Here is a 13,080-nt window from a genome sequence, read left to right on the forward strand (position 1 = left end):
TTGCAGGGTCGGGGTCAGGAGGCACTATTAAACGCACAGCTGGAAAGATAATGATGGATAGCATTGGGTTTTTCCATTACGAGCGGTAAAACTATACTCCGCTGTTTCTTCATCTCTGTTTTTATACCCAAGCATGGAAGAAGAAAATACTCGTGGTCCAAGTCTCTCGTCAGTGTATAAAACATAATACTTCATTGCCTTAATCATCAAATATCATTCTAGCAGCTTTTTCATCAGTGACTGGCATAATATGACACAAAAAGATCCTGATAATCATCGTTGCCATGTATTAGACCTAAAGTTCACCTGTCCAATTTGTATTATTGTTTATCTTCTATAGTTAAAGACCAGTATCTTCGCTTGGTACTGGTGCATCCCCAACATACAATTTGCCAACATGTATACAATAACAAGTCTGTGAAAATTTGGTCATCGAAAATTTGGTCATCGAAAATTTGCATGAAAGTTATTAAAGAGTAAATACCCTTGTTGCAGAATATGTCTGCTTTCAGATGCCTATGATGAGAGCTTCAAATTTTGGGGTGAAAAACTATCTCTTTATACAGGGCTATTATCCCTTCATCAGGGGTGTTGCGTTTGTAACAATGTGTTAAAGTATATCAACAGCTCTCCAGCTCTTTGCCAAGTTGAACTTATACTGTCATAAATTGATTGAAGTAACAACACTATTAAGACCCCCCATTTAGAAAGAAACGTAGATATATTTTTTTTCTTGAGATCCACGATGTATACTTCATCAAACTGGGTAGTAGAAATTCAACTTAAGAATTGTTAAAGTGTAGTCTTGAATGCTTTTATATAAAATTGAATGCATGTAAGAGCTTTACAAAAAAACTGTTTTTATATTTGCTGAAACTGGCCGGGAAAACCCATATTATAATGATTATATTGGTCCCCGGGACAATGAATCCAAAGGTTGTCAGCGATATCATTGTCTGGCAACATTTGTTCATACCTGGATGGGGTGGCAACAAAAACTTGGCATGCTGCCGAAATAAAAAAATAAAAACATGCAAATCTATGGAATATAGACTCATGTAAACACAGGTAAACGGAATTTTTTATTTTTCTGTTTGGCCTCGACCATGCATTGAATAATAATCAATACTAGCTTTAACTGTATGTTGAAAATAACTTGCCTAGCGCGCACACAAACTGTGTCACCAGTAAGCCAATCAAATTACGCACATTGCCTGACATTAATATCGCCCATAGAGCTATATATAGCTCACAAGTTGATTGGTTGGAAAAATTGCTTGTGATCACAATGGCCAATCAACGCCTTGGCATTTATTTCATTCATAAAACCAGTCTATCACTATGCAGATACTAGGACTCTCCCACGCACAGAATACCAACAGTTTGTTGAACACGCTTGTATTTTCACAACTTCGCAGGGAACTGGTTATGGTGACCAGAGTACGTTTATAATCTATTGCTCTATTTTTAACAGTGATTTGGTAAATTTCGACTCAAGAACAATTCTAGTTGCACTCGGCAAGACTTTTCCTGAGGGACATGACCGTGTTGAAGTCCGTGCAGAATTCTGGACATACCTTTCGTCAATAAACATAGTAAAGGTAAGCTTATAGAAGAGTTTGCGGTAACACCATGTAATAACAATCTCTAAATGAGTTGGGGTGGTTCTGAAAAGAACCGTTGGATTAACTCGACGTTTCGATCAGTATGCTTTGATCGTCTTCTGGAGATGCTCTGATCGTCTTCCAGCATTCTCCAGAAGACGATCAGAGCATACTGATCGAAACGTCGAGTTAATCCAACGGTTCTTTTCAGAACCACCCCAACTCATTTAGAGATTGTTATTACATGGTGTTACCGCAAACTCTTCTATTATCTTATCTCCACCATGCAAAGTTTCAAATCCTACTTAAAGGTAAGCTTTGCAATTTCAGCTTTGATTTTTATGCTGTGATTTTTTATTTTTTTTTTAAGTGGGAGTGGGGGCATTTTGAAAGCAATGGACACTAATTGGCAATTTAATACTCAAAATAATTTTTAGCATCAAAACTTACTTGAATCACGTTGTTGGAGACGCCGAAATCTAGCTGGTTGCAGTTGACAAAACTTTTATCAATAAACTTAGTCAATGTAAGCTTTGCAAATAATTTATTAAGCTATTAAGCTTTGCAAATTTTACGCTGTTGTTATTTTTTTTTCTTATTGTTGGGCTGGGGTGGGGACATATAAAAGCACTGCACACTATTGACAATTTAAAACTCAAAATTATTAATTAATTTGTATTAGCACAAAAACTCACTTTGTAACGAGCAATGGAGAGTTGTTGAAAGTATAATTCATTTTGACAAAACGGTTGTAACTGAGGTAACGTAGCTTTTAAGAAAGAAAATGTTTTTCCCTTGGAGTTTTGAAACTGAGAAAAAACAATAAAACTGTATAGGACATTCAAAGATAACATCCAGTGTAATACGCCTCTCTTAATATTAATGCATGCCGTCATAATTCTTACCCAAAATGAGGCTATGGGCACTTGCAGTGGCTGCGACCATCGCCTCGTTTTGAGTTAGCATTGTGACGTACCTCATGCATAAATATTAAGAGAGGCGTATTAGCCAACACTACAGGGGAAATGAGATAGAGCAATCTGCTTTTGTTTCATCTGCTACATTTTGAAGGAATTGGACAGGACAAGGAGCATCCTTTATAGTCGTGGCCCCACCCCAGTTCGGCATCCGGGCACCTTCACGTGACATCTTGCCACCACTCTAGCTGATTCTAGATCTACAAATACATACTCAAGATAGTCTGCTTCAGTTATGACTTAAGTGAATGATACTTTCAATATCGGAGTTGAGGTATTCCAAAATAGGGAACCAAGGGATACAATGTTGTTTTTTGAAAATGTGTTCTGTTAAATTTTGTAGATGCCATTATGATACTAGGAGGGGCTAGGCTCGGCGTGCATTATTTGGGTGAGAATTCTTAATTCAAATTCATGAACAGCCACAGTCGTGCTTTATCCATGACAACACAACCCTTTTAAGGAAAACAAGTTAACGAAAAGGACCAACAAAATACCTTTAATTTTGACTGCACACCTTGTGTTCGGACAATCAAAATTCACACTTAAATACCCGCGCCACACGTGCGCCAGTCGTGCCGGTTATTATGCAGTTCTCACGATGTCATATTATCGGCATATTATGTTTTAGAACTTGTAGTTCGTGATTTGTTTGATGTGTTGTACGTTTTAGCTTTGGCCAAGTTGACGTGTAAACTTGGAACACTTCGTTGTAGCCCAGACTATGACGTTCCCACTTAGGGGATTGGTCGTTATTAAAGGAGTATACACCTTTCTGGTAATAAGACCAGTATTCTCACCAAAGTCTGTATGCATATGAATAAAATAACAAAATTAATCTTTAAAAAAAGGTCATCGCATTTGCACGAGAATAATTAAAGAAAACCAACCTTGCTGCACAACTTTGTGACAAAGTTTGTGTGCATTCAGAAAATAAAAGGCTTCAGGTCTGAGTGAGAAATTACCCCTATGGAAATTTGGACTCAATTGGTCATCGAAGTTGCAAGAAAGAAGAAACATGGTTGCACAAATTTGTGTGCTTTCGGATGCCTACTAAAAGGCTCCAGGCCTGAAGTTGTTTAATATTTGAGCGAGAAATTACATTTTTCTCAAAAACTGCGTTACTTCAGATGGAGCCGTTTCTCACAATGTTTTATACTATCAACCTCTCTCCATTGCTCATTGCCAAGTGGTAAGTTTTTATGCTAACAACACTTTGAGTAATTACCAGTAGTGTCCAGTGCCTTTAATAATATTGAATCGTATTCACTACAAAGGAAGAAACACTCCACACTCCCGGTATGGGATCCAAAGTTTGTTTGACTTCGCTCCCACTAAAGATTATGAACTGCCAACATTTTGGCGGGAAAAGCCGAGGTCACAAAGCTTCACCTGAGCCGCCCAATAGGAATTATGACTTGTTTGTGCAAAAGCAATATTCAAGTTTTTACTTGGTAGGTAAACAGTAGGCCTATATTTTTGGCGGGAAAGCTGAGGTCACAAAGCGTCATCTGAGCCGCCCAATAGGAATTATGACTTGTTTGTGCAAAAGCAATATTCGTGAGCCTGTTGATTATGTTTTTACTTGGTATGTAAACAGTAGGCCTTTATTTTGCAACCGGTAAAGGTGAATCCCCTAATTTTGAGTGGAAATTGCAAAATCTTCAATTTGGTTCCGGTGCATTGTTGTAGGCCTATTCGAGAGACCAAAGAATGTTGAAGATTAACAAGTGTTTTTTTATCCCACATAACGTAACAATAACTATAAGGAAATGGCGTGCTCCGATTCGTGACTTGATTTATAAACTGATTTCAGGGGTCTTTTTGCAAAGCTGAGATTTCAGATTATGCGGTAAGTTATTCCATGCCCGCCTGTGGGCACCATGAAACTATAAACGCTCTCCACTTTCGGTTCAATAGGGGTGGAACATTCAGTATACATGTATATAGCTGTTTCTTCGGTAACACTGTAATTCGTTGACCGGAACAAAAACATTGCTCAGATAACTTGTTGAAGGCTCTGGGGTGGATTTCACAAAGGTAGTCCTAACTTAGGACTATAGTCCTAGGCAATGCTAAGAGATAGGTCCAGTCCTAAGTTAGGATGGGTTACTGGTCCTAACTTATAGGGCCAGCCCTATCTCATAACATTGCCTAGGACTAGTCCTTAGTTAGGACTACCTTTGGACTAGTCCTAGGCAATGCTATATATAAGAGATAGGACCAGTCCTAAGTTAGGATGGGTTACTGGTCCTAACTTAGGACCAGTCCTATCTCTTAGCATTGCCTAGGACTAGTCCTAAGTTAGGCCACCTTTGTGAAATCCACCCCTGGACACTATTGAAAGCTACTAAAAAAAATTAGCATAAAAACTTTCTTTGAACGAGCAATGGAGAGAGCTTCAGCTGAAACATTATTATCAATTGAAAGCACACAACGTAATGCAACAAGGTGGTTTTTCTTTCATTATTCCCTTGCAACTTCGATCACAGGTTTGTTATTATGCATATCTTGGGATACACCAAATGAGAATCCTTTACAATTACCAATATTAAGGTATACTCGCCCATGCCTTTAAATGCGTGTTTTTCCTTTAGTCTTTCAAATAATACATGGATTTTCCTCCCACGTCTAAGAGCATCCATTCACATTCGAATGTTCAGGTAATTATTATTCCATTGGGGATTACAAGACATTGTTTGAAGAATGACTCGTACGTTGCCAAAGTGTTCCTGCATCATGCCCTGCAGTAGGATGCCTCCAAGCCTGGAGCAATGCTCCAAGTTGCCCGCAAAAGTTGCCTCTTGCGCAAGGCCATAGCATTCTGGCAAGCTTCCAATAGGAAGTTGTGTATGTGGAAAAAAGGGCACACACAACAAAAGCCGCACAGCAAGCCCTTAAAAAAGACGAGAGATACATACTTTTTTTTCCTGTGGCCAAACAAAGAGGAACAGAGTTGCGAAATACATTATGCGCAACAGGGGATTCCCCAAATACTCAATCACGTATGCGGGTTTAGATCCACAACCTCGTTCTCAACATTCAGCCTACCTCGACCCCTTATTATCGATGTGATTATTATAATGTAAAGGTCGTATACGAGTCTGCATAATAAGGTGAACATTACATTTTAGTTACAGGGGTGCTAGCTAGCTGCTGGTGAAGTTCGATTCAGTGGACCTTTAAAAAATCGTCAAATTGTAGTGTTGTGGAGTTGTATACTTTTAAGGTAAGGATTTTGTATTATTTCGAAGAAATTGCGATTAAATACTTTTTATATGACCATAATATATTTGGTTTGCGTTTACACTATGTATGTATCACCTTGCCAGGTAGAGTTTTTCTTAGGGAACTGTCTTGCTTTATTCTACTGCCGTGGAGTAGATAATCGGAGGTTCGGGAGACTTCTCATTCTGAAAAGAACTGTCCTGCTTTTTAACTATTACCAGGGCGGATGGTATAGAAATTAGACTGGACTAATATGTCCAGTCTAATTTCTATACCATCCGCCCTGGAGTTAAAAAGCAGGACAATTCTTTTCAGAACTGAGAAGTCTCCCGAACCTCCGATTATCTACTCCACGGCAGTAGAATAAAGCAAGACAGTTCCCTAAGAACAACTCTACCTGGCAAGTAGATACACACATGGTGTTACCGCAAACCAAATATACATTGATACATCACCATGCAATGCCTCAAATCCTATATATGATCATAATAGTTATTCACTCAACACTGATTTGTATTTTATTCTATAGTTTGACATAGTGTGGTTTCCGTTTAGCATCGAACACTGGGCTGAGGGATTGTGCAACGCGTGCGGGACTGAACAGTTAAAAAAGAGGCGGGAGTAGGATTGTCATCACTTCAAACAGGTATGCCGCCTTTCTATAACTTCCTTACTTGTCATCCTGTTAGATTATTGATGTCAAGTTTGTACTTGTTTTTGTGTTTTGGGGGTTTTTGTTTTGTTTATCTGTTTCATGTTCATCTCTTAATTATTGCTTAGTATTTATTTAGCGCCTACGTACTGTTTTGTGTTTGTCTCCTTTTGTAAACTGATTGTTATGCTTTATTGCTTTCGTTAGGGGGGTCCATACTCGACAAGCTTTGCTTTTTATGGGCCCCCTCCAACTCCATCACCTTGTGCTCTGTATGTTTTTTTGCTTGTTTTCCGTAATTTATATTTTGCCTTTGCTTGTAAATGTAGTATTTTAGTATTACTTCATGTATTATCATTATTCCATTTGCTTTTAAAACATAGTTCTTTATTTACTGCTAATTGTTTTGTTTATTTGTTTGGATTTGGAAATAAAGTGAATTGAATTGAATTGAATTGAATATAAGCTATTGTATATTACATAAACATGCGGTGCTGCTATTGCAATAAGGTCACTGCAGAAAGTATAGGATTATGGGTATACATTTGAATACCTCTCTAATCATCATGTGTTTTTGGTTAATGCTGTGATTAAAGGCAGTGGACACTATTGGTAAGTACTCAAAATATTTATTAGTATAAAACGTTACTTGGTAACGAGTAATGGGGAGCGGTTGGTAGTATAAAACTTTGTGAGAAACGGCTCCCTCTGAAGTGCCATAGTTTTCGAGAAAGAAGTAATTTTAATTGAATTGATTTCGAGACCTCAGATTTAGAACTTGAGGTCTCGAAATCAACCATCTAACGCACACAACTTCGTGTGACAAGGGTGTTTATTTCTTTCATTATTATCTAGCAAGTTCGATGACCGATTGAGCTCAAATTTTCAAAGGTGTGTTATTTTATTCATTATGTTGAGATACACCAACTGTGAAGGCTAGTCTTTGACAATTACCAATAGTGTCCACTGCCTTTAAACAACATGTACACACACTATTTATCTTATTTTTTAAATCGAACGATGATTCGGTGCTGTTAAGAAAAAAGGGAAACAAATGAAAGTTAGTCTTTTAACTTATATTGTCTAAAAAACAAAACGTTTTTATTACAGGAGGTAATTGCTTTAATGAAGTGCTGCATCGAATTTTACTCTTCAAATTTTCTCGTTCACCTAAGACCATCCCTGTATTCCTTATTATGGTAGTCTAGACCAGATTTCCAAAAAGGGCTGTAGTTAAGGAAGTGAGTGGCATTTTTGAGTAAAAGTTGGTAACATACCTGATTTAACTAATTTGGGGGTGCTGAATCCGAAAATGGTGGATACCAAGGCTAATTTTTAGTTCTCCACCCTGAAAAATCAAATTTAAAACAATACAGAAAACCTATCAGACGACGGACCTCTCCCGTGAAAAATAGTCAGGTTCTGCTGTGGTTCCATATAGATGTTGTCAGGATACCATACAGGGCAGGAACCCGGGTGCAGGTCGTGTATCCGTAACAAACTTTTGATTGTACTGGATATATCTAAAACCAAATTGAACTTTCAGAGGGACCAACAGGTGCTTTCAATGTCAATTTGAAAGTATTTTAGTTGGTGTTTTTTCTAATAAAGAGTTATTTATTATTTGAAAATAATTTCTCTGTTGTTAAAAGCACAAACCGTTGGTTATTTTCTCTTGTAATGTAGGCCTACACTACTTAGACCAGGTGTAGTCTAGACTCAACAATGATACAGAAAATTGTGTTGTATATCAACTTTTCAGTGCTCCCTGTTTTTGAATAGGTTAGATTTTAGTGTTCACACTCATGGCTTGAGATTATCTTACTAGTCCAAAAACAAATCTAACTGTTGAAGGCAAACAATTGAAAAAATTAATTCCAGTTTGTTTGTTTGTTTGTTGGCAGTATAACGCATTGTTAGTCGTGTTTGTACACACACGGACAAATTTCACACAAGAAGACGATAGTAAGATTCCGAAACAAAGGACAACAAAATATGTATCCCCTCCATTGATAAAACAATCCACCCCTCTCTTTTCAGCTTGGTGTGAAGAACAAGGAAAAAACAAATATCTCTTTATTCATTATCACCGCTCAATCCACAAGTATAGACTCCTACTTTATTTTTGTATGTCAGCTAGGAGGGTTCCCAGCAATGAATCATTCATGAAAGGTGTGCGTATCTTCGATATTAGCAATCATAGTTTGGAGTACAAACTGTGGCAAATTGTTTTGCTAAACAAAAAAGTGGACTTCTTTGCAATGTGATAGTATATATTTTGTGCTAAGATCAGATTAATATACATTGGCTTATTTATTGGACATAATATTATTAACTGACATCAAACTGAAACACTTCAAAATATGCTTGATTTTCGCACTCTGTTTCTTGAACTATTCTGACCAAAAAAAAGCTGACATACAAAAATAAAGTAGGGGTCTATACTTGTGGATTGAGCGGTAGGGTGGATATGTGGATATGTGCGCATTACAAGTCTTATTATTATTATTATTATTATTATTTATAATGAATAAAGAGATATTTGTTTTTTCCTTGTTCTTCACACCAAGCTGAAAAGAGAGGGGTGGATTGTTTTATCAATGGAGGGGATACATATTTTGTTGTCCTTTGTTTCTGAATCTTACGATCGTCTTCTTGTGTGAAATGTGTCCGTGTGTATACAAACACGACTAACAATGCGTTATACTGCCAACAAACAAACAAACAAACTGGATTTTTTCGATTGTTAGCCTATACAACAGTTAGATTGGTTCATAAACTGTGGAGAATACTTTTTAAAACGAGGGAGAATTGTAATCGAACAATTTGTTACTTTAAAATCCTTTAAAATCATTTTTTTTTTTACTGGTATGATAATTTCAAGCCATGAAAAGTTGATATACAATACAAGTTTCTGTATCATTGTTGAGTCTAGACTACACCTGGTCTAAGTAGTGTAGGCCTACATTATAAGAGAAAATAACCAACGGTTTGTGCTTTTAACAGAGAAATTATGTTCAAATAATAAATAACTCTTTATTAGAAAAAACACTAACTCAAATACTTTCAAAATGACATTAAAAGCAGCTGTTGGTCACTCTGAAAGTGCAATTTGATTGCAGATCTATTCAGTACACTCAAAAGTTTGTTACGGATACCTGACCTGCACCCGGGTACCTGCCCTGTATGGTATCCTGACAACATCTTTATGGAACCACAGCAGAACCTGACTATTTTTCACGTGAGAAGTCCGTCGTCTGCTAGGTTTTCTGTACTGTTTTAAAGTTTTTTTTTTTTCAGGGACAAGGACTTAAAATTAGCCTTGGTATCCATCATTTTCGGATTCAGCACCCCCAAATTAGTTCAATCAGGTATGTTACCAACTTTTACTCAAAAATGCCGCTCGAAGTTTTTTTTTTTTTAAATCTGGTCTATAGACTATGGCTAAATATGGGAAAAAAAAACAATATTCGTAGCTCAACTATTGTCTAAAAATATTGTTTTTATTGCAGGAGGCAAAACGTTTTTATTGAAATGTGGAAGCAAAGTTTATTCTTGTTCGCGGTCGTTGCAGCCGTTTTCACCTGCTTAATAATGGCTGTGGTGGGGACCGACCCTGGAGTATACCCCAACTGGCCGGCTTGTAAGACGTCTACAGAGTACGTTGAGATTATAGCAAAGTCAGAGCTTGTGAATGGGGCGGTCTACAATGAACGCAAAAAAGGCAGGAACATAAAGTGAGTGTTAATCAAACAACCTCAAACAATACAAACTAAGGGTGCGTTCGTTTAGCTTCCCTCGACCCCGGTACGTTCAAATAGCGTTAACGGGGCTCACCCGGGTCAGCCCCCAGTGCCCTGCTTGTGGAGTGTGTCACTTGGGGTCACCCCAAGTGCATGCTGTCACCACGAGAGGGCGAGTGTGATCATTCGATTAGCTCTTGTCGACCTAGGGAAGCTTATCGAACGCACCCTAAGTAGGATTTTGAACGACGATGGCTAGAGCAAGCTAGTCGAAGTGGCGTAGACTTGGCCCCTGTCTTTATCGGCAAGGATAAAGACAGGTACCTGCTATTCAGATCCAGTGGTTCTATTGGATACCATTGGATAAATGCAGTGACTAAAAGCTAACGTAGCTGGGTTTGTTTTGATTGGTCTGAATGAGGTCACCTCGATTGGCCAATCAAAACGCAGATATGGAAAGCTTACTTTCGGTCGTCCGCATCCACGTACAGTTGGGTACGTTACTTGCTTGGAAATGTTGGTGTAGAAAAATCAATCAGGACAGGACACTGAAATTCCTTTCCTTTTATCTGAAAATTATTCATCGGTTGTGCTTGACCTCTTTATCCTTGCGGGGCCCCTGTCTTTATCCGCAAGGATAACGAGCCTCGAAGTGTGACGTCAGATGTTCAGGCTAGGGCCCAGTCTAATGTGGACTGAGCAATGAACAACGTTGTTTTTGGCAAGGGCGCCCTATTCTAAAGACGTAACAGTGGGTGCGTTCGTTTACCTTCCCTGGGTCGACCCCCGATGTGTGGCGGGTTGTTTTTCCAGGACGAACGTGGGTAATTATCTGCACACTTTTGTCCTGAAAAAAAAAAAAAAAAACGCCACACACCGGGGTCGACCCGGGGGAGCTAAACGAACGCACCCTATATGCATACAAAGGTATCATTGTTTCTTTGGCGTCTAGGTACTACTTATGCCAACCCTGCACACAGTGTTTATCTGGTATAGTGGTGCTAGCACCATGCTCCGTGCGGGCCGACACGCAATGTTCACCAACGAAGTGTGCCATGGATGGCTGCATAGTAGATGATTTTGGTTGCAGATTACCAGGTGACCCAAATGATTTCCCTAATATAGACGCCATGATGGATCCATGTGACCCTACCAAGTCAAAGGTCACTACTGCAGCTTGGCCGTCAGACTTGAGAATGCCAATACTGGATCATGAAGGTGAGTTTTCAATCCATTGACCTATTGACCCCATGCAGTGACGTCACACGTGGCTAAAAACTGTGTGTCTGTTGTCCGCCATTTTTATTTCGAGAAACTGAATGTTACTCTCTTCAAGTTTAAGATTGCCCCCACGTGACCGTGTTTCAGCCAATCAGAATAAACGAGCAAGAGATGTGCTTTAATTACAAGTGATTCAGTTTTTGTCAACTACAAAAACCTGGTTTTCGAGAGTGACGTCATCAAGTGATTGAATGATTTGAACTGTTGATGTCATTTCACCTGGTTCAGTGGTTTTGTGTTTTATTTCCATCAAATTAGCTCTCAAGTATTAAATGTCCAATGTGTGGTTCGGGAGTTATGAATTTTTCAAATGCAGGAACACCTAACTATTAGGTAGGATTTAAAACTGCATGGTGGAAAACGATGTAAAAAGGTTTCGGTAAAACCATATAATGACTATCTCTAAATGAGTTTGGGTGGTTCTGAAAAGAACCGTTGGTTTCAACTCAACTTTTTGATCAGTATGCTCTGTAAGCTCAGATGTTCTTTTCAGAACCACTCCAACTCATTTAGAGATTATCATTATACAATTGTTGCACGCTGTGACGGGGTCCATGGCGTTTTGTACACTCGAGGGGGAAAATGGAACCCGAGGCGAAGCCGAGGGTGCCGTTTTCCCTCGAGGGTGTACAAAACCCAGGGACCCCAGTCACAGCGTGCAACAATTGTTTTGTTATACCTTTATATAATTGTTATTCCTCTTCTCGAAGTTTTGTTGTCATCTTCAAACATTATTACGACGGACTATTTGCCCTATTCATCGTTTAATATAAAGCAGACGAACAAGAAAGAATTCCCTCGAACCCGCGGTTGTTTCGTACACAGCGCGAAATCGACCAACGCTGGGAACGATCAAGGTGATGTTCACCGGTGTACAACACTTTTCATGTTACCCGGCCCGTCGCGAGCATGCGTTTTTGTTGCGCGTCACATGATTGGTTCTCGACCAATCAAACTTCACAGTTTGTTACCGAGGTATAACAATATTTGGTGTTACCGCAAACCTGTCTTCACCTAAGTATTATTTTCATAACATGTGCTGTTATTTTTTTTATATCAGTTCCAAATTACTCCAGCGATGAGCGTCTGCCGATCTTTGAAATGCCAGTCGAAAAGAAACAGGAGATCAGGGCAGTTACTTCAGAGGAACCGGCTAGGGTTCAAACCTATGTTTTCTCGGGTCTTTTTTTTGTCCTTTTCATGTTAATTATTGGAATGTTCTGCTTGGTTTTCTGGATGTTTCGCCAGCATCGCAATAGGGATAACGTGAGAGTTACACATAGAACAGATAGGATCGAGATGAGGAACGGCCTAAACGCCAATCAAGCCACGACCCAAGTTTGACGAGAAGATAAGGGGAGAGGTAGGGTGGGGTTTGTAGTATGAGGTTAGGGTTAGGGCTAGGGCTAGGGCTAGGGCTAGGGCTAGGGCTAGGGGTTGGGGTTGGGGTTGGGGTTGGGGTTGGGGTTGGGGTTGGGGTTGGGGTTGGGGTTGGGGTTGGGGTTGGGGTTGGGGTTGGGGTTGGGGTTGGGGTTGGGGTTGGGGTAAGGGTTGGGGTTGGGGTTGGGGTTGGGGTTGGGGTTGGGGTTGGGGTT

At 39.2% G+C, this 13,080-nt stretch overlaps 1 protein-coding gene across 4 annotated transcripts; it reads left to right on the forward strand.

The window, feature by feature from the left end:
• Nucleotides 1-15: 15 nt before the first annotated feature.
• Nucleotides 16-12,867, forward strand: LOC139953843 (uncharacterized). Of its 4 annotated transcripts, XM_071953420.1 has the most exons (7): nucleotides 16-85; nucleotides 1,475-1,601; nucleotides 5,716-5,810; nucleotides 6,339-6,455; nucleotides 9,974-10,198; nucleotides 11,157-11,422; nucleotides 12,546-12,867. In XM_071953420.1, the coding sequence occupies exons 5-7, from the start codon at nucleotides 9,996-9,998 to the stop codon at nucleotides 12,827-12,829; spliced, it is 753 nt and encodes a 250-aa protein (XP_071809521.1). In that variant the 5' UTR covers nucleotides 16-85; nucleotides 1,475-1,601; nucleotides 5,716-5,810; nucleotides 6,339-6,455; nucleotides 9,974-9,995; the 3' UTR covers nucleotides 12,830-12,867. The 4 variants fall into 4 exon arrangements, with proteins under 4 accessions (XP_071809521.1, XP_071809520.1, XP_071809522.1 ...); XM_071953419.1 differs by lacking the exons at nucleotides 16-85; nucleotides 1,475-1,601 and adding an exon at nucleotides 4,225-4,433; XM_071953421.1 differs by lacking the exons at nucleotides 16-85; nucleotides 1,475-1,601 and adding an exon at nucleotides 4,225-4,433 and having other exon boundaries at nucleotides 5,722-5,810.
• Nucleotides 12,868-13,080: the final 213 nt, after the last annotated feature.

Source organism: Asterias amurensis, chromosome 22, assembly GCF_032118995.1.
Source record: "Asterias amurensis chromosome 22, ASM3211899v1".
NCBI classification, from domain to species: domain Eukaryota; kingdom Metazoa; phylum Echinodermata; class Asteroidea; order Forcipulatida; family Asteriidae; genus Asterias; species Asterias amurensis.

Coding starts and splice junctions, on each gene's coding strand:
- LOC139953843 (XM_071953420.1), top strand. CDS start 9,996: ATGTGGAAGCAAAGTTTATTCTTGTTCGCGGTCGTTGCAGCCGTTTTC. Junction 10,199..11,156: donor AAAAAAGGCAGGAACATAAA/GTGAGTGTTAAT, acceptor TTTGGCGTCTAG/GTACTACTTATGCCAACCCT. Junction 11,423..12,545: donor GCCAATACTGGATCATGAAG/GTGAGTTTTCAA, acceptor TTTTTATATCAG/TTCCAAATTACTCCAGCGAT.